This window comes from Suricata suricatta, chromosome 3 (genome assembly GCF_006229205.1).
Source record: "Suricata suricatta isolate VVHF042 chromosome 3, meerkat_22Aug2017_6uvM2_HiC, whole genome shotgun sequence".
NCBI classification, from domain to species: Eukaryota; Metazoa; Chordata; class Mammalia; order Carnivora; family Herpestidae; genus Suricata; species Suricata suricatta.
In genome coordinates this window covers 123,915,683-123,941,817 of record NC_043702.1, presented here as the reverse complement: position 1 = coordinate 123,941,817, position 26,135 = coordinate 123,915,683, and the positions used below count along the sequence as shown (strand labels likewise).

General features: G+C 46.3%; 1 protein-coding gene across 2 annotated transcripts in view; it reads right to left on the bottom strand.

Annotated features, from left to right (window-relative positions):
- Positions 1-5,098: 5,098 nt before the first annotated feature.
- Positions 5,099-26,135, bottom strand: part of MPZL1 (myelin protein zero like 1) — a 61,367-nt gene continuing 40,330 nt past the window's right edge. Inside the window, exons 2-6 of one of the 2 annotated variants that reach the window (XM_029933075.1) lie at positions 24,469-24,635; positions 19,479-19,692; positions 18,666-18,798; positions 16,182-16,284; positions 5,099-5,449 (exon numbers count right to left, since the gene is read on the bottom strand). In XM_029933075.1, coding sequence (XP_029788935.1) covers positions 5,348-5,449; positions 16,182-16,284; positions 18,666-18,798; positions 19,479-19,692; positions 24,469-24,635 — 719 coding nt within the window. In that variant the 3' untranslated portion in view covers positions 5,099-5,347. The remainder of the gene's footprint in view (positions 5,450-16,181; positions 16,285-18,665; positions 18,799-19,478; positions 19,693-24,468; positions 24,636-26,135) is intronic. The other variant, XM_029933077.1, reaches the window with a different exon arrangement.

Here is a 26,135-nt window from a genome sequence, read left to right as displayed (position 1 = left end):
TGTTTTTTAAAAACTGCTTCTAGGGGCCTCTGGGGAGCTCAGTTGATCAAGCGTCTGACTCTTGATTCTGGCTCAGGTCATGGTCTCATGGTGGTAAGACTGAGCCCCGTGTTAGGTTTTGTGCTGAGCGTGGAGCCTGCTTAAGATTCTCTCTCTCTCTCTCTCTCTCTCTCTCTCTCTCTCTCTTTCTCTCTCCTCTTTCACAGTCTCATTCTTTAAAATAAAATAAAAATAATTGTTTCTGTCAAATGTGACAAGATATTATGATTATATGAGAAAATGTACACATATATATTTTTTTAAATTTATTTTTGAGAGACAGAGACAGCATGAGCAGGGGAGGGTCAGAGAGAGGGAGCCACAGAATAGCTGTCAGCACAGAGCCCGATGCGGGGCTCAAATCCACAAATCCACAAATCGTGAGATCATGATCTGAGCCGAAGCTGGACACTTAACCGACTGAGCCACCCAGGTGCCCCTTCTTTTTTTAAGTTTATTTATTTTGAGAGAGACGGGAGGAAGAAAAACAGGGAAAGGGCAGGGAGAGGAGTCAGAGAATCTCCAGCAGGCTTCGCACCATCTGCTCAGAGCCCAGTGCTGGGCTCGAACTCATACACCCATAAGTGTACATATTTTTACCAGATGCCCATCAAACACTGTAGGGATGTAGGGATGAGATGACCTGTTTTGGGATTTGTTTTAAGATAATTCAGAAAAGAGGAAGCAGCAGAAAGGGGTGAATGAAGCAATTGCTGAGGATGGGTATACACAAGTGGGTCCTGCTGTTCCTTTTGTGCTTCTTTGAAATTCTTTATAATGAAATCTCGATGGACAGGTAAAGCGCGCCTGGGTGGGACCCTGCCGTAAACAGGTGGTCACCTCCTGACGCCGCCTCCACCAACACCACAAATGCCACTTTCCTCCTCCGTGCGGGTGCCCTCTCGGCTTCCTTGGACAGTTGGGAGGACGTCAGTGGTTCCTAAGTCCAAGCTGGTTAGCCCTGGAATCACCCAGAAGGATCCGGAGGGAGCCTGCAGCAGGAAGGGGGTAAGAGAGAGTCTCGGAGCTTTCCTCTTGAATACCGGCGGAAGCAGCTCACCTGGGCTGCAGCTGCCCTGGGAAGGGTGTATTTGGTCGACAGGTTCCCTGTGCGGCTTGGGGACCAGCGCCTCAGCTGGCGGGACCCCCAGGACTCAGTTCCCCCTTGGCAGGAACCTACGAGCTGCACAAAGTACGCTTCCGTTATGCTGCCTTTGCGCGCTGAGCGAAGTGCCCTTGGCCGCATCCGGCAGGAAGGCCAGTGTGAGGCCCGCACCTCAGAAGAGCCCCCAGGTCCCTGTACAAGCCCAGCGTGGCACGGCCGCGGGCATTTGCTACGTTAATCCATTCCTGGAAATTAGCGCTCAGTAGTAAGACGCTATGGTGCCACCACTCTCAGCAGGTTGTCCCCATATTGTCCTCCAAACCGAGGTGAAGGACCCTGGGCCTTTGTGTCCCCAGCACCTGCACAACCACCTTCACCCCCATCGGCTCGGGAGACCACAGAAAAACGTTTCAGGCACCCAGCACGTGTGCTGGAATAAGGAAGAGGTCCTTTTTTTTTTCTTTCTTTTTTTGGTGAGCTCTGCCAAGGGCGCAGTGGCTACGAACAGGGCTTGGGCTCAAATGGCCCCAGGCCCGGCCCTGCCTCTCTGGATCTTATTAGCCAAGTGACCTTGGGCAAGTTATATGCCTTAAGTATGACACCATCTTTCTAAAAGTGGGTTTAAGATTAGTCCAACCAGCATACACTCAGGATGCCGTGCGGAGGAAGAAACGCAAAGGTCCTGGCATGCAGCAAGTCCTTAGTAGCTATTAGTTATTTCTGTGATGTCCCCTGCCACTCCTACTCTGTGGCAAGGTCCTTGAGGAGCCATGTCTTGTTCATTTCCTAATCTTAGCACTGCCTGGCAGAACTTTGCTGAAGGAATAACCACTGTCATCCAACCAGTAAACATTAAAATGAAAATTTTTTTAATGTTTATTTTTGAGAGAGAGAGAGAGAGAGAGAGAGCGCGCGAGCATGATTGGGGGAGGGTCTAAGAGAGGGAGACACAGACTACGAAGCAGGCTCCAGGCTCTGAGCTGTCAGCACAGAGCCTGATACGGGCCTTGAACTCACAAACCGTGATTATCATGATCTGAGCTGAAGTCCAACACTCAACCGACTGAGCCCCACCAGTGAACATTTTTGAGCCCCTAAGTGCCAGGTACTATCCTGTGCACTAAAGACGGCGCAGTGAACAAGCAGCAAAGTTCTGGTGCTTTTGCTCCAGCAGGGAAAACAGCAGTACATGACTGTTGGACAGAGGGAGAAGGGGATGGGAGTAAGGGGGCGAGGGAGAGCCAGGGCAGGGGTGAGCTTGCTCTCTGTGTGGCAGAAGGTCTCTGTGAAGTGACAGCTGAGCAGATACTTCAAGAGAGTGAGGGAGCAAATCACACACACAGGTGCAGAACATACTCCAGGCAGAGAGGGGACAGCAGATGCAAAGGGTCTGGGGCTGGCACATGCCTGGTGTTTCTGTAAAGGAGGCCAGTGTGGCCAGAGTGGAAGGAGTGAAAAGGCTTTTCTCTCTTTTTCTACTTGGTTAAAAATGAACACACGACACAGTTCAGTAACTGAAAAAGATGTATTAAAATATCCACAAAAGTACAATTAAAAAAAGGAAAAAACAAAAATGATGAACTTGATGGTTTTCCCCCTAGCTGGATACACTGCCATTGAAGAACTACTACAGATGGTTTGGAATTAGCAACTCTAAGTAACCCCTTCCAGGTGCCCCTACAGAAAAGTGTGGCATTAAAAGGTCTCATTCAGCCAATAATTCCACATGGAAAAGGCAGCTTGGCTAGTGAAAGCGGCCCCATGGCTGTCCTGTGTGGCCAGGCCCAGGAACACCAGCTCTCGAGAGGAAGGCCCCCAAAATCCTTAGGGGGTTAGGAAAAAGCCCCCTGCTCCCGGTGCTCTACCCCACGGCCTGGCCTGGTGGTGGGGGCGCTGCGGTGTGGTGGGGACTCGCCACCACAGTGCACCTGCTGACAGCCCAAGGTGTCCTGCTGGGTGGGGAGGGCCTGTGGGGGGGAGGGGCTGGTTCCAGGTGACAGCTTCTCGAGCACCGGGTCCTGGCAAGGAGAGGAAGGAATCAGAACTCCTGCTGTAGGAGGTATTAGGAATGTATACTTTACTCCAAGGACCCGTGCAGGGAAAGGAGAGTGGCCCTTTTCTCTGTAAAAAGCGACTGTAAGGAAACATTACACATAGAAAAACACATGCTAGGTCTCTCAACAATTTGTATTCTGCCTTCGAAACAATCTTGGCCACATGTTCTCACAGTGGTAAAGGTTTAGCAAGAATATTGTTAACTTGGCATAAGTTTCAAGAACCCACCATCCCAACACACACACACACACACACACACACACACACACACACACACACACCTTCTAAAGGCTCCTGGGGGCGCCTAGATGGCTCAGTTGGTTGAGTGTCCGACTTTGGCTCAGGTCATGATCTCACGGTTCGTGGGTTGGAGCCCCGCCCTGCGTCAGGCTCTGTGCTGACAGCTAGCTCAGAGCCTGGAGCCTATCTTCAGATCCTGTGACTACTTCTCTCTCTGACCCTCCCCTGCTCACACACTCTCTCTCTCTCCAAAAAAAAAAAAAAAAAAAGGCTCCTGAAGTTCTCACAATGGATGCCGGAAAGTTCTAGGAGGCAAGGCAAAAGTGGACTGCTTGGCAGAAATGTCTTAGGGCGAGCTCTCTGTGTCCCTGGCTGCTCAGGGGCTCCTAAAACTCAGCTTCGAATTCCCGTGCAACAGTGAGAGAAGAGAGGGAGGCAAAGTGGCTCCTAGCGCCCCTCCAGCTAAAGGGGGGAGGACCCAGCCGTCCCCAAGTGTGTTCTGTGGCTGCTAGTCAGCATTCTTCCTCTGTGGGCTCTCACATCATTTTGACGGGGAAAAAAATTCTGTTAAAACAAAATACTCCAGAAAGGGAATGACCATATAGATGTGCTCAATGATCTTCACCATGCTTTTCATTCCCAGCAAAAGATAAAAACTCATAGTCTTGAGATGGGGTGGGGGCAGTGAGTGGAATAAAAGGAGTTATTGGAAAGGATACCCAAATTGTATCCCAAATTGTATTCCCTCATCACATTGCTTCTCAATTCCATGTAATGGAAAGAGTGGAAAAAATAAAAGTAAAAACAGAAACGAAACAAAACAAAAACCACCAAAAACACCGAACCAGTAACGAGAAGAGATTTCCAGAGGAAGAGCGCTAACAGCCCTGCTTGCTGATCTGGAAAAGCTAGACTCTGCTGAACTTCAAGGTCTCTGAGGCACCGTGAGGCTGTTCCCGAGCCTCTGCCCGGGATCACGACGGAAGCTTTTATAAAGATGATTCTCCAGAGAGTGAGCTCTGAGGGCAGCAGGGGCTGGCTTTCCTGCTTAAAAGGAAATGCGGCCCCTCTCCTCCAGCCGTGCGCGGACCCTTATTTCAGGCAGGGAGGCCTCTGGCAAATGCAAGCGGTGCCTTTTAGTGTCCAAATGGTATAGCACTCCTCGAGCGAGGCCTGGCTTTTCTACTTCAATTAGGTATATGGCATTGATCTGAAGTACCTAGAAAGAAGTGACCTTGGCATTCATCTTTTGCTAGTCTTGCTACGGCAGGTCCACAAACGGCTAAGATGAAGGATGTAACGTTAAAGTCCATCTCCCACACATAAAGCAAAATAAAACAAAAAACCCGCCCTGTATTTTAGAGAGAAAACCACCAATGAATACGTTCCAACTGTGTTCAAGTGGCAGAGCTCATGGATGTTTTCTGAAAACGGCAGCTAACAGGTGGTGCAGACACTGGGCAGAGGCCACCCTGGACGTCTTCTGTCGTTAGCACCTCCACCCACGATAAAAGCTAAGACTGGTTAAGCCCTTAGACCACAGGGCCACGTCTACTCGAATACGAAGATCTGCTACTGCCTCTGTTAAGGCAAACCACATCTAAAGGACGGCGACAGGAATGTCTGTGACTTTGCTCAACTGTAAGGAAAGGAAGCACAAAACAGCAAGACCATTTATACACACGCAGAATGATAGCATCTTTTCATCATGCAACGCTGGCTCCCCACATCGGATTAAATAGAATAGTTCTGCACATCGTCTATCCACGTCTCTTCCTGCCTCTGTGAACACACACGTGCTTGTCCTTGCCCAGGTCTCCAAGGCCACAGGTGGTCACGGGCTACATTTTCTGCATAAGAGTCCAGTTTGGATCTGCTTCTTGCTCAGGATATGTTCTGGGTCTTCTCTTAATTTTTCCGGATGTCCGCATACACCACAGACTCTGACTTGTTAATCTTGTCACTGTGGTGTCCGCCAGAGTGGTCTAACTGCGCATATATGACTGGGCCCTGGAGAAGAGAAGGACAGTTAGGGGTTTGGGAAAACAGTGGTCCCTTCTAGGGCATGTGCAGAAGCAACAGCGACGACATCAGGGTCCCAGAGTAAGGGGTTCTCTCTTCCGAAGGCCTTCCAGAAGACCTCCTGGGGGCAGGATGTCCAGGACGGATTTACCACAACTGGGGTCTGCTCAGGTGACGGCTAAGGCGGGTGCACAGAGGGGTGACCTTATTCTTCTGGTTGCGTATCTGGGAATTTCTATACAAGGTACTGTCCCTCCTCAGCAGTTACCCTTATCTTAGTCCCGGTCACAGGGTTCCTCAACCCTTGGAACTGGGATCACAGTTTTGAGGATGAAGATGGGGACTTGTACCGACCTGAGACCCACTGACATTGGGAGCCTCAGAATGTCGCATGCAGGACACCAGTGTGTTGGATGTTGGCAAAGTGACAATTTGAATTGGTCACTTTGTACAAACAGGTGCTTAAAAGTATTTCACGTAGTCTCCCATGTATGTACTTAGACCATAATTCTTTTAGTCTGATCCTATCATAACCAATACAAGTATTGCTTCTCTGATAGTTAAGACCAGGTAACTCTTTTTCCTGTTTTAAAACAGAAAACCAAGAAGCCACGATGTAAAGAAAACCCTGATGGACGAGTGTAGAAGAGGTCCTCCCCTCGATCTCAGCCACGAGGAAGGGGGCTGCCGGGTCCCAGCGGGAGCGGCCAGGGAAAGGGGGCTGTCTGGGGTGGTGGTGGGCGGGGGGAAGGGCACAGGGAGTTCTCAGACTCCTGGGGAGGAGGTCTGAGCAGAGGCTGGGGTTTCAAGTATCAGACCAGCGCCTGCATTTCATGACCTTAAAGTCCCTTCCAACCCAGAGATCTAAAATTGTAAACAATGACAACAACAAAATGGCCCTGACTGTAAAAGAAAAGTCCAACATAACCCCAAGTCAACTGTGCTCCCCATCCAGGAAACTCTCCTAGAGGAGTCGAATACGCTGCTTCAGCTTTCAACTTTGGAATCATAAAGCTTGGTCACCAAAAGCCTGTGTTTAGACCAAGCATCCTTACTCCCACCTCGGAGCCCCACAGCCTGATCCCCCTGGGTGTCATGACAGATGTGAACTCCTCCAGGGGGCCATGCCGGCTGCCAGGGCTGTGTAGTGTGTACCTGTGGTAGAGTTATAAAATAACAACCGTGGGCTGTCGCTCTGGCCAGCAGCCTGCCACACACACACCATGATGGAGACCACGGTGGACTGTGCGGCCGACGGAGACCAGGTGAGCTGCCCCCGACCAGAAGACCCGCCCAACCAGCCTAGAGAACTGGGAGCCGAATACATGGTGGTTGTTTTAAGCCATTATGTTTTGGGGTGGTTTGTTACACAGCAGTAGGTAACTGACACACTAGAGGAGTCGAAAAGAAAGAGAACAGAGAAAGCAAAGAAGAAAAAGAAGATAGCGTAATCTGAGAATCAGTCAGTAAATGTGAAAATACCAGTAAGGCCTCTCATGTGAGACACTGTTGTGACAAGAAGACACAACAATTTGTTGAAATCAACTAGGAAATCATGAAAGAATAAAAGGAATTTCCTCCTGTTGATGGATTTGGGTTTTACAAATTTCTTACCACTATCCTTTTTTTTTTTAAAATGTCTTTATTTTACTTTGAGAGACAGAGACAGAGCGGTGGGGAAGGGGCAGAGAGAGAGAGAGAGGGAGAAAGACACAGAATCTGAAGCAGGCTCCAGGCTCTGAGCTGTCAGCACAGAGTCTGACTTGGGGCTAGAATCCATGGACTGTGAGTTCATGACCTGAGCCGAAGTTGGACACTTAAGCGACTGAGCCACCCAGGTGTCCCTGCTTGTCACCATCCAATGCCCTCAGTCTCCTTCCCTCTTAGAATGGGGTCCTGAGGTCAGGGATTTTGTTAGTGTAGTGCCTGGAGTGGTACTGGGCAGACCCAGCAAGTGCTGGGTGAAGGAGTGGATGACGTATGGAGCCAAAGGAATTCCGGGATGTGAGTCAAGATCAGGCATCTGCTGATAGACCTAGCTCGATCTAGAACAGCTCTCTGAAGCTGGGTTCTCAGGATTATTTGGAAGCTGAAAGTATCCTTGGTCTCTGTGGAACACGGAAGAATCAGGGAATCAAGACCAACTTGGAAATGGTGGCCACTGCTAAGGCAGTCACATTTGGAGACTCAAGAACTAAAACAGCTCCAGGAGCAGGAGCAGCATGAATCTAGCTGTTTCTACTGCACATCTTGGCACTCACCCTTTCCACCCTCCCCTTTTGGGGGCGGGGTGGGTGGAGATTTGCCAGCAAGAAGTAACAACAATCAAGTGAAAAACAGCTCTGGATATATTTTTCCCAACTATTTCCTACACAAATCAGCCTTAACTATTGAAAATGTTTCAAGAAACGAACCACTTGACCCAGATCTTTTCTTTTAGTGCCAATTAGAAATAAAACGACTCCTGAGTTCCAGGTGTATGAAATATCTTTCAATATGGAAACACACTGGTGGGGGGGGTGAAGGAGACCTGTCTCTGAACAGACACTAATTACGCCGAAGCCACTGTGTCACGTACGTCCCACCGCCCACTGCCCACAGTCTCTGTGCCCTTTCTAATCTCAGTCACACCTGAGCCTCAGCACAGGCTCCACCAAGAGATAACATCCGCTTCCACCACGTGCTCAGTGACTTTCACTCAACACCTTGCTCAGTGTTCATGTCGCCCCCGCAAACAGGTGTGAAACACAGCTACGGATTAGACTCTGAGGCAGACGAGGCTGAGGATCAAAACAGAGTTGAAAAGAATTGGACAGACGAGAGAGAACAAGCACCCGCCTTCGAGCCAGACAGATCTGCGTCTAACACCAGCTCTGCCCTAACGAGTAACCTTCAGCAAGTGACTCACCTAGCTAAGCCTCAGTCTCCTCATGTGTAACACAGGAACAAGAGAATGTGCCTGGTCAGGCTTCTGTGAGAACAGGATGAGGCAATGCACACGTGGCTCCCTCAGACCTTACCGGGTCTGTGCACCCAGCTGACCAATACCTCACCAGTCCACTCCATCACCTCTCCATACCACCTGTTGCATACAAAATATGAACCATTTCCAGAAAAGGATCTAGAAAGCCAACCTTTCAGAAAAGATACCCACGAAAATGATTTTAAACTAAGCTTTACAAAAGAAAGAGTGGTACCTCTCATCCCTGATGCCCGAGTACTGTAAGTAGTGCCTGCCTAACACACTTGCTAATCCAACCTTTCACTTCCGATTCGCTGGGAGCATCTTAGTTTGGGTTTGGTGTTCACCCTCCCTTTGCTCTGGTAAATGACCCCACCCCGCCCCACCCCCAGGGGTGAGGCCAGTCATAATTCCTGTTCCTTTGCAGATGGCTGGAAGAGTCACTAGCAGGTGACCCAGTCCCAAAGGGGATTCAGAAGTTTGCTGGGGGGCTTCTGGTACAGGTTTTTCTCCGTAATAAAAACTGCACAAGAGGAGAATCAGCTCTTCCCTGCCCCCTCCCTCCCCCAGCTGCTGCCTCTTCTCACGTGCCCCCTGAAATCACGGCAGCCATCTGGGGGCTGCGGGAGGGGCCCAAGAACAAAGAGCATGTGCAGAGGATGAAAGAACATGATGGAAAGAACTGTTGTTGATGACACTGTTGGGCCACAGACCTGGAGAGCACAGACAGAAGTTCAAGTGCTTGAGACTCTTGTGAGTTAATTAAGGCTCTTACTTTTTTTTTTAATGTTTATTTATTTTTGAGAGAAGAGTATGGGTGGGGGAGGAGCAGAGAAAGAGGGAGACAGAATCCAAAGCAAGCTCCAGGCTCTCAGCTGACAGGGCAAAGCCAGATGTGGGGTTTGAACTCACGAACCATGAGATCATGACCTGAGCCAAAGTCAAACGCTTAACCAACCGAGCCACACAGGTGCCCCATAAACCTCTTACTTAATTTTAAATCTACTTTTATTCAAGCTTCCTGTTACTAAGTCTTCCAATTATAACAAAAACGGTGACCAAGGACAGACAAATAATACAGCAAACTGAATGTCCTGCCTGGGTGTTACAGCTTTTGTGACTTTCCTTGTCAGTGCACTCCTGTTGTTTCTCTTCTTCTGATAAAATAACATGGAGTTATTTATTCATCCAAGTGGTCATTACTAACACTATTAGATCAGATGACGCCTGCAGGTAGGAAATGGAAGGTTTTGTAGATCAAGGAACATGTCACAATAGAACCTTTGGGAAAAAGTACCAAGGGATAGTCTGCAAATACTCCCATCCACACCCCACATCACTGGTCGGATTGCTAATGTGGGCAGCAACTGCCTAAACCTGTTCTTATAAAGCACAGTGCACCAGGGGCCCTTAAAATTAAAAATAGAAATATGAGGGGTGCATGGGTGGCTCAGTCAGTTAAGCATCCAACTCTTGATCTCAGCTCAGGTCTTTATTTTTTTTTTAAAGTCTTTTATTTATTTTTGAGAGACAGAGAGAGGCAGCGGGAGCAGGGGAAGGTCAGAGAGAGAGGGAGATACAGAATCTGAAGACAGGCTCCAGACTCTGAGCTAGTAGCTGTCAGCACAGAGCCCGACGCGGGGCTCAAACCTAGGAACCGTGAGATCACGACCTGAGCCGAAGCCAGACGCTCAACCGACTGAGCCACCCAGGCGCCCCTCAGCTCAGATCTTGATCTCAAGGTTGTGAGTTTAAGCCCCACACTGGGTTCCATGCTGGGCATGACATCTGCTCTAAAAGAAAAAACAAAGAAGAAAAATGAGAAGATATCTTCTTGCCCCAACCCATCATTTCAGAGATGAGAACAGATGATGAAGTTAAATAACTCTCCCCAAGTAACCACTGGCTAGAACCCAGAGTCAGTGCTAGTTTGTAACACATCACTGTTTTTCTTTTTAATTTTTAAATGCTTATTTATTTTTGAGAGAGAGAGGGAGAAAGAGCATGAGTGGGGGAGGGACAGAGACAGAGGGAGACACAGAATCTGAAGCAGGCTCCAGGCTCTGAGCTGTCAGCACAGAGCCCGATGTGGGGCTCAAACCTGCCGACTGCGAGATCATGATCTGAGCTGAAGTTAGACATTTAACTGACTGAGCCAGCCAGGCGCCCTGCATATCATTAATTCTTAAAACACTACCCTGGAGTTTATCGAAATACAAAGATTTCCTCAAAGCTGTTTGTCAGGGTATTAAAAAACAATAACAACACCAACTGTTCACTAGGATATCCATTAAAAAAAAGTCTCCACATAACAGAAAAGCTAAAAATGATCTGAACATGCCCGGAGACGCTAAGGTTCTCGAGGACAGGGCTTGGGTGTTACTCACCCCTGCATTTCCCATGTTTGGCCCACACTGTACTCACATGTGTGTGGAACTGATCAAGATCAAAACATAACATACAAAAGAATGGTTAGGTTTTTAAAAGAATTGTTGTTTGGTTGTGCACAACTTATAAAAGGTATTTAATCTATAAATTCCCTAATCAGGTCAATTCTCCCAAACTATGAAAACCACTGTGGCCTTAGTTGAGCAAACTGAAGACAGACTACACCATAAGGATTCTGGAAAGAACAACTTCCATTAAACACTCTGGTGCTGAAATGGATGCGTCCTTGATACACCAACCGAAGGCAGCCTGTGCCGGTGAATAAAAGCACACACTAGGGTCCCCCGCTAACGCTCTATGGCGCTTACGGAGTAAACGAAGCAGATGTTGTCACCTTAGGACAGCATTCCCTGTGGTAAGTTGACAGGACCACTCAATGCAAATCTAAATAAAACAAAAACTAGAAGATAAATTTGTCAGGAAATCACGTGGTCTACTTCCAAGCCTTGTGTTAACTGGCAAAGGATTTATAAATTCTGGAAACAGGTAAGGAAGAAACTAGTGTTAACGAGAACAACGGTAAAATAAAAGATACATAGTAGGCAAGATAAAAATTACCTCATAAGACAAAGGGGACCGGGCAGATGCTACCTGGGCGGAAGCGCTGCTTTACAACAGGACTGGGAAGAGAAGAGACGAGGCCTTGGGGTCTGCACTGAGGACAAAGGAACGAACCCAGGATCCGGCCGTGAGGAACGCCCCAGAGCTAACCTGGGGTTATCTTGCGGATGCTGCAAAATGCCCACAGAGTGCGTGAATTCTCACCCGCCTCTAGAAGACGCCATGGAGTCAGGCCTGGGCAGCACCCGGGGGCTTTTCTCACAGGAAGTGAGGCAGTCTCTGACTCAGGGACAGCAGGCACAGGAGGGCGGTGTCTGCACTGAAAACAGGGTGGGCGAGCCTGCGTCCTTCCTCGGATCAACTCCCAAACCGGAAATGAGATTTCTTTCTGGAAAAATCGACTAACTCAAGGGAGAAGACCCTCAACCACTGACACTTAAGAGGTCCTGAAATGGAAAATAGCCAGCACTTTATACAAACCGTGAAGCCCACCACCGATGAAGCTCTCATCTCTGCACAACGAGTTTCTGAGCAGATCTGAGTACCTTAGATATGAATGGATAGCCAAGGGTCACTGGGCATTTGAGCAAAGCTTCTAATATGAAAGACAAATAATGAGAAAAAGGTAGTTCAAAAGAAACAGCAAAATCAAGTGATGAGAGAAAACATTTTTTAAAAATCTCCTAAAACAGACAAAAAACCGATATACTCAGGGAGATAAGACCATGCATTCATGAAAACAAGTACAGGATGTTATAATTAGACACGAAGAAAAAGCTCTCAAAAATAAAAAGCAGGAATTTAATATTCAATAAGAGTTGAAGATCATGTTGCAGAAATTTTCCTTTTGTTATTTTAAATTTTATTTAATGTTTATTTATTTTTGAGAGAGAGAGAGAGACAGAGTGCCAGTAGGAGAGGGGCAGAGAGAGATGGAGACACAGAATCCAAAGCAGGCTCCAGGCACAGAGCCCAACATGGGGCTCGAACTCCTAGGCCGTGAGATCATGACCTGAGCCAAAGTCGGACACTTAACCGACTGAGCCCCCAAGATGCCCCTTGCAGAGATTGTCTAGAAAGCAGAACAAAAACTGCAAAACAAAAAATAAGAAAACTACAGGACTGATCTAAGAGTTGGTCTAATTCCTAGTAGGAATTTCCAAACGAAAGAACAGAAAATGGAAGGAAGAAAATTTTTTAAGAATAATGGAAGAAAATATCCTAACACTGAAGGACACAGTTTTCCAATTGTAAGAGCCCATGGAGTATCCCGTACAATGGATAAAAAAGACCCACAATTTTATAAAATTCCCAAACACAAGGGATATACAGGATTCTGAGAAGGGGACTAAACTCACTCTGAAAGGAGGAGGGATCAGAAGATAGCTACTTAGCACTGGAAGCTAGAAAAATGAAGAGTGCCTCAAAATACTGAAGGGAAACACCTAGAATCCTACCCAACTGCGTTACTGATGACGTTAGAGGGCGGAGGGTAAAAACAACTTGAGACATGCTAAAAACAAATGGGTTGGTTCTCTTATAGCTTCGGAGGTCAGAAAGCCTAAAACCAAGTGTCAGCAGGGCTGTGTTACCTGGGGGCCCTGGGGAGAACCCACCCCCTTGTTCTCCCCAGCTTTTGGGGGCTGCCTGCATTCTTTGGCTTGAGACTCCACCCTCCATCTTCAAGGGCCAACATCTAGCATCTTCAAGTCTCTCTCAGACTCTGACCCTCCTTTCCCCTCTTGCGAGGACACCTGTGATTACACTGGGCCCCCATGAATCCACAATGTCCCTTCTTTCTTTCGCCCCACTACTAAGTCATGGCCATTCTGAGGACTGATCTGTATGTGATGAGGTCTCTCCACTCTGGCTTTTAGGAACACAAACTATTCCCAGCCCTCTGTGGTATCATAGAACTTACTGCTTTTCAAGTGCTCTTTCTCAGTTGTAGAGTGTTTTCTCCCATGCATGCAAAAATCTGTACTCAGAAAAGGCTCAAGGGAGCCCCACCATTCCAGACATCTGAAACTCTTCCTCTCTGCGTAGTTTCTTCTTCTCTGGTACTCTGCCTCGGAAATCCTAGCTACTTTGGCCACTGACGTCTGCCTCCCCAATTCAGTGAGACAACTTTCTGCAACCGGCCCTGGCCCTGCAGTGTGGAAGCTGCTTGGAGGCAGTGAGCTTGGACAATCACAGGACTCCACTCTTTAAGGGATCACAGTACCATTCTACCTGTTTTCCAATGTCCAAAACCCATTTTTTTTCCCTAGTTTGCTTTCAGCAGGTGAGCAACTCCCATAGCACTTCAAGAGTAGAAGAAAACGTTTCCGAGGCTTTTTAGATCTTATGCCTGAGTATCCAGCCTTTATTCACAACCCTATTCTCATTCACAATCCAAATGAGGAAACTGAGGTACCTGAGGTATACGATGTTATCTGAGAGAGACAGACAGACTAGGGAGAAGTCATGAGCCCTGATGCTGATATGGCAGAGAAGATGCTAGCTAGAAACTTGAGCTCTAGCCCTAATTCTGTTGTTAGCTGGGTATGTGCTTTTAGTAACTCAGTATCACAATACCTCAGTTTCCTCACCACAGCTGTAGAATAAGACTATGGGTATTATTTCCACAGAGAACTGTTCTTCTTCCCTTTACTTCTTTTAAAAATCTATCCGACCTCCAAAACACCTCAGGGTAAAGCTGTAACTGACCAAATTCCTTAGGATGCTTTCGATCCGGGAAAACAGAAGTGGTCTGCTATAACAGAATCGTACTAAGCTGTGGAATTTCTGCCTGTCACAATTACAGTGACAATAGCAGAGCCAAAACACAGTATGAACATGATGCTAGATTCTGTGCTGAGTTCCAAATAAAAGTACTTTCTCTTCTGTACTTTTGTTTTCCTTCTGTACTTTAAAAAAATGTTGATTAATTTAGAGAGAGTGCGCAGGAGCAGGGGAGAGGCAGAGAGGGAGAAAGAGAATCTCAAGCAGGCTCTGCGCTATCAGCACAGAGCCCGATATAGGGCTCGAGCTCAGAAACCAGGAGATCATGACCTGAGCTGAAATCAAGAGTCAGATGCTTAAACGATTAACACACCCAGGCGCCCCTTCTGTACTTTCTGTAAGAAGTAGAAATCAATGTTCTTCCTTGTTCACCAAGCCTACCAATTATCCAGAGAAATGTTCACTTTCGATTTCTTCTAAAAAATCCATACAAAATAATCTTTTGAAAAAAAAAAAAAAAAGAATTCCAGTACAATGTTAAGTAGAAATGGTGATAGTGAACATCCTTGCCTATTCCCAATTGGAAAGGGAAAGCATTCAATGTTTCACTATTAATATGTTATCTGTAGTTGTTTGTTATTTTTTTAATGTTTCAAATATTAATTTAAATTCTAGTTAGTGAATATATAGTATAATATTAGCTTCAGGAATAGAATTTAGTGATTCTTCACTTACATATAACACTCAATGTTCATCACAAGTGCCCTCCATAATGCCCATCACCCATTTAGCTCATCACCCATTTAGCCCATCCCCCTGCCCACCTTCCCTACCTGTAGTCATTTTTGATGAATGACCTTTATCATGCTTATATAAATGTAAAATGTAAGTGCCATATATGCATGCCCCTATGATGCTCTATAAACACCTACAGTGTTTCTGCTCCGTTGGCCTTTAATTGTATTTTGTAGTCTCCATCTGTCTTTAAATTCTGATGAAAATTAAGTTTGTGGATTTAAAAAAAAAATCCTTGTTGCTTTTTATATGATTTCTCTGAGAAAGGAAAAATGGCTGAATTGATACAGCCATGTTCCTACCCAAAGTCTGTTTTCTCTCTGGGTCCAAACACCCTGCATGGTTTCACAGAAACTAATTATAATAACGTACATAACCATCTGTTATTGTAGATGTGACTCTGGGTCTCAATTTTTATAATAAGCCCTCAAAGAATGACTTGAAGATAAGATGTAAACATTATAAACCTTGACAATGTAAAAATTGTTATAGGTATAGTTCTCAAATATTCATATCGGAAGAGGAGAAAGTGTAAAAGGGAGGCTAAGTGCCTGAATGTGAAAGTCGTCTCTCATTGTGGTGAGTCCGAGGATACTGGGTAAAGCAGCATTGGAGAGTGAAGTTAATAAACCCATCAGAGAGTAAACTACGCCAGGGCCCTGACTGCTTCACACGCCCTCACATGCTCGGCATTTAAAGTCTCAGCTGCATGTTAAGGGCACTGTAAAAATGGCTAAGCTGATGACTAAACAGATAAAAAAGTTGAAATACAGATACGCTATTTCAAGTTCCAGTGATAATCACAAATATAATTAAAAGTAAATATTATTAGCAAAAAAAATCTTTTATTTTCAACCAAGAATATCAACCCTTTCCTGCTAATCTCTGGTCTTATAGAGGACCTCAAGACAGAATCTAGTTCTTTAGATCTCCTTAAGTAATTAAGGAATCACATCTGACCAAAAGCCACTTCCTAATTTCATTTCGGCCAGAGGGGCCACATCATCGGTGAACAATCTGTTAGTGGTGGTTCGGTGGGAACCTGTCCTCAGGTCAGATTCTCCTCCACGTAACTGCCTGCGACGCGCCTAAGCAGCCCTCACGTCCCCTCTTCCGCTCTTGCCCTGTTTTCTGTCTCACGCTTCTTCTGTCTCACGGCTCAGTGTCCTCCCCTGCACCGGGCAAGCAACAGAGCGCGGGGCAGGGGGCAGAAGAGCGACTGGCTGTTACCTGGTGGGATCCAGAAGACAGGCCCTTTACTAGACCCTCTGTGTCGCCTGGGGACTTCCGCGGAGGCTGCTTCACCGGTGACACACTCTCTGAAGTACTACAGCTGATGAGTTGGCAATGTGGAGGACAAATAGTAAAAAAAATAATAATAAATTAATTAAAATGAATGGGAAAAATGTAGAAATGCAAGTGATGACAAGATGAAGCCGCAGATAAAACAAAACACGACAGAACAATGAGTATCAAAATGATCACAGATCTTGAGACCATTTCCCTAACTCAGTGAACCTACTCTGGGGTAAATACAGAAACCAGTGCAGTGTGACCTCTCTGCCACACTGTGCGGTGGTGCTATCTCCTGAAGGGCCTCCACCTATAATGCCCGTTTATCCTTCTGCTGCTTTGTGTTTTTCTCCTGTCGTTGCTCCTCTGGGACAGAGGCAAGCTACGCCTTCCTCACAGTAATTCGAGACAAACCTCTGCTGAATGCATTTCAAAAACTACAGCTCCGCATCCAGGCTCATCTCATTCCTTTCGTTCCCTAGTTCCCCACAGTCAGTGTCCCCCCTAAAACTACGGCCAAACCAAAGAAAACCCAGGAAGTCATGAGAGATAAGAAACTGTGGAATGCCACGTCACACAGGCCGGACTTTTTCAAGGGCCTGCGGGTCTTTAGCCACAAGCATGATCTCATAAATAAAGACGGGAAGGCGAATGCCAGGAGAAGGCTTGTTAGGGATTCTCTCTTGGTACCTGTCAGAACTTCAACCCTTTCTGATGCATTTTTAAAGAAAATCTTAGGAGCTTGGCAAGGTTCACATTCAAGCGTTGTTACTAAGACCGAAGCAAATTTGAGTTTAAACTGCGTCTCCTCTGAAACGGGAAGCTTTGCCTCCCAAACAAAAATGGTCAGAGTATCTAACACTGAGAGGGTCTCAACCACCCGTAACACAAATCACGTATGACAGAACACTGAAACGTGCGTGTGCACGACACACACACACACACACACAGCCATTCTACATGAAGAACACATATATTCAGATCACTGCACAAGCCCTAGGAAACCTGACAACTCAGTTTCACCGGGCTGGGGCACTCGACAAGTTGTCAGTGCAAACGCAGGACGTATTTGCAGACAGACCATAATCACTGCTGGGTTAGCTCGGAGCAAGCTAGTTACTTGTCAACAAGAGGGACGGGCTGAATACGTACACATGAATGTTAACAGCAACGGGCAATGTGATTAGTTACCATGTGTCTAGTGTAGGTGGAAGAAGACCCCAGCCCTGTTACAGTCCCAGTGTGTCGTCTATGTCAGCTTTTCTTAAGAAGTGGAGGATAAGCAGGATCTGATCCTGGCACACCAAGGTAGAGAGAGGGAGGGGGGGGAAAAAACCAAAGTAAGAAGAAAAGCGGCATTCGCGACGCATGCAGGACTCTAAGGCACCCTCTCTACCCCTCTATTAACCCCAAAGCAAGAGCTGCAGAGGCTGGCTTGTCCCCACCCTGGATTAGTCTCGCGCTGAAAACCAACACTCCAGTTACAGTTCATCGTAAAGCACTCACCATGCAGGGTAGCAGATAGAGTCAGCAGAACAGAAGCATTCCAAGCAAACAATAGCTGAATTTGAACACTCCATCTTGTTAAAACACGGAACTTCTAAAACCCAGCAGAGCCCAGGTTCCCACCGTCCACCAGCAAGGGGGTCCAGGGCATGCAATCCTCCCAGATCGCAGTGCCGTCAGGCCGGGTAAGCCGAGCCCGCGTCCTTGGGACCCGGCTTGTGCTGTAGTTGGAACCCAGCCCCCGCTCCGTCTTACCCCATGAGTTCTACATTAGCTTACACGGGTTAGCTGTCCGGCTGGAGTTGGGGAAAGAGAAGGTCCTCGGTTAGACACACCTGCCTCTGCTCCAAGGGGACAGCCTTTGCTGCTTCCCTTTACGTTTTGGGGCCCAACCTTTACCATCCCAGTTTGGATGGGTCCAGCCATGCGTTCCAGAAGGCTCAAAGCAATACAACTGCTTACAAAAGTACAGAGAGGGAAAGCCCTCATCATCACATCAGTGAAGCCGTTTGCTAGGGCAGCTCCTGGTGACCTGAGTTTTATGTTTATTTTACTTAACTGAAAAGAAGAACCTTGTGAGATTAACACCAGGAGATTCAAGTTCAACTCCTAGTGGGAAACGGTGACGTGCATGGCTTAGCGGTGCGAACTGTAGCCGGATGGTCTGACCGCACGGCCTGCCGTGCAGCTCACCATACCAAACCTAAGAAAGGAACACTGATCCCTCTGAAGCAGGGATTAGTTTCACTGCCCATGTTTGACAGCAGGCCACCGATTTCTGCTTGCCCGTGTCAGCACGCCTCCGATTCCGATTTGAAAGCGAACAGTGATTCTTCACAATTCTTTTTCCACAAAACATACAGAAGTTTTTTTATTCCTTTCCCCCACCCTTCCCCCAAAAGCAGGGTTTCTTACCCAGTGTAATCCCGCTTAGCGTTTCTCCTTCTATAGAGGACAGCCAGGATCATGGTGATGAGGAGAGTGAGCCCTAGGACCACGGCGGTTACTATCCCCACCACCACCCAAACTGGAAACACCGGCAAGATCTCTAGAGAGAAAGAACAAAACTATTTTAAGGTACTTTGCTACCAAGAGAAGACGTGGAAATTTATTAAAATAATAAGCGAGTGCTTTCGAGGTTACTGCGTCCTCTTTTATCATCCACATTATGAGCTTCTAGGGTCCAACTGAAGACATACAAATATTAGCTGATAATGAATGAGCTTCAGGGCTGAGCATTTCTACACACACAGTCCCTCCCTTTCAGTGCTCTGAAGCCAAAGAAAATCCAGGGTATGAATTCACCTCAATCTGCTCTCCAACAAAGCAGACTTTGTCTCAAAATGAGACACCAGAACCTGCATTTTCTGTTTATTTAAGTAAAAAAGAGGGGGGGGAAGGAGCTGTATTGTTTTTGCAAATGTTAAAACTTTCTCCTGGGGAACAAAGAAGCTGCACTCCTCTGCTCTCCGCCCCACCAGGGCAAATTTGGTCTTCCTTCTAATTAACGCTGAAGAACAAACACTCCCGAAGCTAGACCAGTAGGTTCCAGGTACACAAACGAGGAGGTCATGAGTGTGGCTCCCCTCATGCGGGCACACTAGGGGACACAGAAACAGGGACACAGCTATAACTATGGCTTACCCCCGGAAGTGTCACCCCTGTCCTCTGACTGAACCGGAGATAAAGGGGACTGCGTCATCACTGCCAAAATACTCCAGGAAGTACCTTTCTCCACAACATAGAGGCGAATGTGTCCCGGCTGGACAACAATGTCGGGAGGGTTTTTGACGTCACAGATGTAGGTGCCGTTGTGCATGAACTGCATGTTCTCGATGTTGATCGAGGCATCTTTCTTGTCGAGGTCTCCAGCCCAGCTGATTCTGTCCTTAAATGGTGGGTAATTCCCAGGATACACTTGCCCTTGTGAGTAGTGGAAAAACTGCAATTAGAGAAAGAGAACACATGAGATTTTCTAAAGGCAGATGCTCTAAAGGCCGTAACAGGCATGTTGGGGAAGATTTGTTCTTAAAAAAAGACTTCATACAGAAAAAAATACAACTTCACATCACAAATACGCTGTGGATCCTAAGCCAGACTGTTTAGAAATCACAGGGTTCAATCTTATTTCAGTGGAAGAAATAAACTCGTGTATCATCTCAAATCTCAATATGTCACTGATGTAGTGATTATTGCCCACTTTTTTGTATATAAGGAAAAGGAGACTCAAAGAAGCCATCTGCCCAAGGTTACAATGATAACAGGTGATGGATCCAAAGTCAGGACCATCTGACCCGTCAGAGCCAGTGATGACACCATGATTGAGCCTATGAATCCAAAGATTTCATTTTGAATTCAAGAAGTTTGCTATTTAGTTTATACAATGACATGAAGAAAACAAAGCCTAAATATCACAGATCAGTTAGTCTAATGGGTTTCTCCCTCTTACGCATCGGTTTCCTTTGGAAATGGCACAGGTGTGTGAATGGAAGCCCAGATACCCCCAATGTTCTTGCTTCTCTTCGAAGAGCCAGACTTTGGCTCACTCGTCCCGCAAACCTGCTTTTAGCCAAGGAACTCCTTTCTCAAAGAAAACCTTGAGAAAACCTTGTCTCTCTCAAAAATAAATAAATGTTTAAAAAAAAAAAAGAAGTATAAAGGCTCTGGGATTTTAACCTCCTTGCAAATCTGTTAGAAGTTTTACTAGGTTGGAGATGATCTCATAAGAGGGCGGAAGCAAGGCTGTAGCATGAGGCTGGAAGTGAACTAGAAGACAACTGCATTCTAGATAAGCACCAAGCATTGTTGGCAGTGGGAAACCCCGGGCTTTCCAACGAGAGGAGGGACAAGGTACGAGGACTGTTTTAGGGCTATGAACCTAGTGGAATGGGGGGTTGGACTGAAAGATGAACAGAAGTAGGGGAACAACCAAGTGGGCTACTGCACTAGTCCTAGCACAGTTTTTAATCACATGATGGAGAGCAGAGAAGCAGGAAGGCTGATGAAAGCTAAATGTCAGAAATCAAGTAGGAAGATCCAGCAAACATCCTTATTTCCTGGGGTGGGAAAAGGGGTGGAAAAGAAGTGGGAGCAGATAGGGAATGACAGAGCCAAAAAACAACAATAAACAAACAAACCAGTAAGACCCCTGAGTTTAAAATTGGGTCCTCACACAAACACGGCTACCTGAAAAGAACTAGCAAAGAAGGTAAACAGAGGGGAGAGACCATGAGTTCCAGTTTAGACATGGGGGCCTGATTCCACAGACCAGAAAAGCCACCTGTGGGATGCCGGGCTTCAATTTTCTTGAAAATCTGTAAAATTCAGCATCCTGCTCATCTTACTATACATGTTCTGACACTTGCGAGTTAAAAGATCTTCTATCAATAGCTAGGCGTTCTGGAACAACCTGGAATCAGGCTGGTGTGGAAGTATGTAAATGGTTTAGCTAATTACATTCATCAAAACTACAGCACGCTCGTTACAGTAAGTCTTGAGGTATGTAAGCCTGCCTGACCCACTTGGCAAGGATGCTTCTGGCATAAATGGAGCCACGACTTGACAGAAAGTTACCACTGGACATCTTCTAGGTGATGTTTTATTTTCTATAAACAATGCCCCTCCTGTCTACTCCTACCAAAGACTTCAGCTGGGAAACCCTCGCAGGTTTCAATAATTCCTTGGACGTTCTTGAGTAAACCTACGTGTGCTTCCTTTTGCCTCTTCACATGTTACGCACGGAGGCCATGTTCGTGTGTGCAATGGAGCGTCTTCCGAGGACGTGTCCATGATTCCTGTGCTCACCCGCTCCTGGCTACGGCTCACGGAACCACACCCAGCCCCGGCGAGCACTCCTAGGCTGGACCTCAGCCCTCCTGCCTTCCCGGAACAACACCCAGGGCTTCCTCCTTCTTTATTTAAATCCTTGGGGACACAAGTCCGCCCAAGAACTTGGAAATCGGGTATATGTTCCAACCCAGTGTAATGGAGATTTTCTCTTGGAGACATATTTCAACAGGAAATACCTAGCTTTGATAACATCACATATGAAAATGACACCACTTAGGCTAAACATAAAAATGGTTTTATTTCAGGGGCTACAGTCATCTCAATATACACCCCAAGTTTTTCAAAGAAGACCCTCAGGAACTCATGATCTAGAGACAGCGGACAGGTAGTCTCGCTGTTCTTTAAGGAAAGGCATCAAAGGTAAATCTTTAGCACAAGTCTCTCTGCAAGAAGAAAAGAAAGACACTTCCCAACGGTCACAGATGAGCAGCGCCTATGAGGCAGATAATTCCCCACACCAGCTACGGGAGGAAAAGGCTTCTCCTCGAGTTTTTAGACTGTACCTTCTCAACAGGAGTGACAGCTCCCCCGGGGGGGGCAAATATTGGCTCTGAGGGCAAGGAGAATGAGGAAAACATCTTACTCCTTTTACATTTGAAGTACAGATATGCAATATGTCTGCAGTATTAAAATTTCATGGGGCGCCCGAGTGGCTCCGTCAGTTGAGTGCCCAACTCTTGATTTCAGGTCGGGTCACAATCTCATGGTCAAGCGATTGAGCCCTAAGTTGGGCTCTGGGCTGAGCATGGATGCCCCCCAGCTCTTGGCCTCTGCTTGTGCCCCACTCTCTCTAAAAACAAAACAAAACAGCACCTAAAAATCAATAAATAAATGAAGTTTCATAGAAGGGGGACAGAAATTAGGAAAGTGTGTTTTAAAAAAACTCCTTAGGAAGGTGATAATGACTAAAAAGATTGAAAAACAGTGCTTCTAGCAATCCCTAAAGCCTAGAGCTGGTAAACGTTATTAACAAAGTGTTCCATCTGAGAAAGAATATGTAAGGGAAATAACAGAGTAACTGGAGTGCAACAAAACAGGGTGTGAACAATTCCGGCCTCTATGGTGTGACTCTGGGTAAGTCCTGAGTATTGGAGCAGGTTCCCAGGCCCTCCCCAGTCCGTAAGTGGGGAGAATATTCCTTCCTCATGAAGGTGAGAAGGCGAAGTAATGGCCTTAGCGTCAGTGAGGATCAGTAATGTAACTCGTCATCATGAAAAGAAGATCAGATCTTAGAGAGAAATGGCAGACTCCATCCCAACTGCGCACTGACAGCGGGAAATGTGAAACACCACGAAAGCACGTGCTGATATTTAAAGGACAGTCAACACGCAGACGGAACAACAGAAACATGGTAAATTGTGCACGTTAGCCGCCTGGAGCTAGACATGGTCCTGAGCACTTGACTGGAACAATGTCCCCCTGGGCCCCCAGAGTAGCCCCAGGGGGACATGTGACCATCCCCGTCTCTGGGGACAAGAGCCAGGATGGTCGGTGTGCTGAAGAGCCCCACTGCTCAGCCAGCACCCAGCTAGCTGCTAACTGATCGTCTTCCCGGAGCTCACTTTTGTTCTGCCACTCGCCATAGTCTGAAGTCACCTACAAACCGTTCCTTTTTTTTTTTTTTTAGGGGGAGGTGGAGAGAGAGCACACACATGCCACGTGGCCCTCGATCTCACAACTGAGAGATCATGCTACACTTGATCTTAGCCAAAAGGCCGAGAAGCGATACAACTGAGAGATCATGAACTGAGATAGGAGGCATGGGGCACCTGGGTGGTGCAGTCGGTTAAGCATCTGACTTTGGTTCAGTTCATGATCTCAGGGTTCATGGGTTCAAGCCTCGCGTCGGGCTCTGTGCTGACAGCTCAGAGCCTAGAGCCTGCTTCGGATTCTGTGTCTCCCTCTCTGTCTATCCTTCCCCTCCTCATGCTCTGTCTCTGTTTCAAAAATAATAAACATTAAAAAAAGAGTGGGATGATTACTGGACTGAGCCACCCAGGCTCCCTACCAATGGGCCATTCTTACTCCTAATAAGGAGTAAGGGCAGACTGGGCTGCACAAGGTCCTGAAGACCCCACGCCCCAGGCCCCCACCGCATAGCGAGCTCCAGGGACTGCTGCTGAATCACATGGCTCTACGATAAATCCAAACACCTCAGAATTAAGCCAGAAAGGAATATATGCGTGCATGCGTGTGTGTGTGTGTGTGTGTGTGTGTGTGTGAGAGAGAGACAGGAAGATCTCAAAGAAATTCAATAAAAAATGGGGCTGAAATGTGGAGAATAATCCACGATTAGAGTCAGTGAGGTCGGCCAGCAGCTGCTCCCTGGAAGAAAAATGCCATGAGGAGATCTGATGGAGAAGAACTGGGGGGCCAGCAAGGGGGAAAGTGCTGTGCAAAGCCAAGGAAATAGCCGCATTTAAGAAATGGTGAACATGGGGTGCCTGGCTGGCTCAGTCGGTTGAGCGTCCGACTTTGACTCAGGTCATAATCTCACGGTTCGTGGGTTCAAGCCCTGCGTCGGGCTCTGTGCAGATAGCTAGCCCGGAGCCTGCTTCAGATTCTGTGTCTCTTTCTCTCTCTGCCCCTCCCCTCTTCAAGCTCTGTCTCTCTGTCTCTCAAAAATAAATAAATGTAAAAAAAAATCTTAGGAAAAAAAAAAAGAGAGAGAGATGCTAAACTTACATTTCCCTGGAGAGGTTGAAGCAAGAGAGAAGGGCCTTGAAATCTCTGAGTCAACAGTCACTCATTTGGGAAGTGAAGCATCAGAAGAATGGGTATTTATTACACTACGGAAATAGAGAACCTGGGAGGCGGGAAATCAAGAACCCCGGAGGCAGGCTCAGCAGGAGCCATCAAGCATTCCTACCGACATGCTGGTGTCGGTCCCCTCTGGCTGGAAGCTCCAGGAGACTGAAGTCAACGTGCCGGTGGTATTGGTGGACTTGAACTTGCAAGTCAGCTTCCCTTGTGTCCCATTTGCCACGAAGATTTCTTTTGGTGTATATACCTCCAAGGCTGATGTGCTGGTGGTCACTGGAGAGAGAGGAACAGGGAGAGATTCAGTAGCATTTAGTATAAATACCATGCTGCACACTTATCAGAGGATGAGAAAGCTATGAGAAAGCTACCTGATATACACAGTTATAGAGACAGCTGTCTCTCTCTCTCTGCTGCCATTGCGTACTATACAGAATATTTCATAGCCAGATACTTCCTAGAAACAGGATAAACTGCTGACGGTCTGGGATTTTGCTTTTGTTTCTCAGTAAGAAGGTGTTGTCATGAGTTCAGCTATTACCTAATGTTTATGTTTTCTTTTTCATGAACAGACTTTCTTTCTTAGAGAAGTTTTCGGGTTACAGAAACACTGAGTGTGAGGCAGAGAGTCCTCACCCCTACCCCCAGCTTCCCCTATTCATAACATCTTTTGTTAGTGTGGTATGTGTTACAATTGATGAGCCAATATTGCTCCACTGTTAACTAAAGCCCGTATTTACAGTACGGCTCACTGTGTATTATACATTTCATGGGTTTGACAAACGCATAATGACATGTATCCACTATTACAATAAAACACAGAATCCTTTTACTGTACTCAACATCCCGTGTTCCACCCATCCCCCGCCCCCACAAACCCCTGGCAACCACTGATCTTTCTACTGTATCTATGTTTGCTTTTTCCAAAACATTACATAGTTGGAATCCTACATGCTTTTCAGATTAGCCTCTATCACTTAGCAATATTTATTTAAGTTTCCTCCTTGTCATTTTATAGCATGACAGTTCGTTTCTTTTTACTGCTGAATAATATTCATTGTATGGATATTGTCCATTCACCTCCTGAAAGGTATCTTGGTTGATTCCCTGGTGGTCTGTTTTTAATGATGTAGAGGCTATATGTGTGTGTGTGTGTGTGTGTGTATAAATTTTTTTTGCCTCTTTAAATAGTTGTCATATTTACCTATTAAATTTCAATGGCTATCACACTGAACTTTTCTTGTCTTCCATTTAATTTGAACACAATTAGAAGGTATCACTTCATTTAGAGCAATGTTTATTGTTTCGCTGATCCTTTTCCCATAAGGGATTTAAGGCAAAAAAACCACATACAACATACTGTTTTCGTTACTGAAATCCTATCCACTGTTACATTTCAGTATAACAGGTGCTGGATACCTATTAATTCACGAACCAGCTGACCACACTGAGCCATGTTTTCACTCTACTCCTTGAGTTTTATTCTGCCAGCCGACACCCATAAATAGTAATTAGAATGTCTCTCGCTTGTAATACAAACATAGCTCTTTTTTTTTCAAGATCTGTAATCAGAAGCAACTGATTTAATCAGAGTTTTAAGGATTGCTGCTAAAATAAAATAATCTTCACTCAAAATAACCACTTTCATGGATTAAAGGAAGGTTAGAGAGAAAGTTAGTTTGCCTGAAAATGGGCACAATTAAAGCTAGTGGAGGAAATATTATCTTCCAATTAGGATAATTTTTAAAGAAATGGTTTGGAAAGAATCCACATATG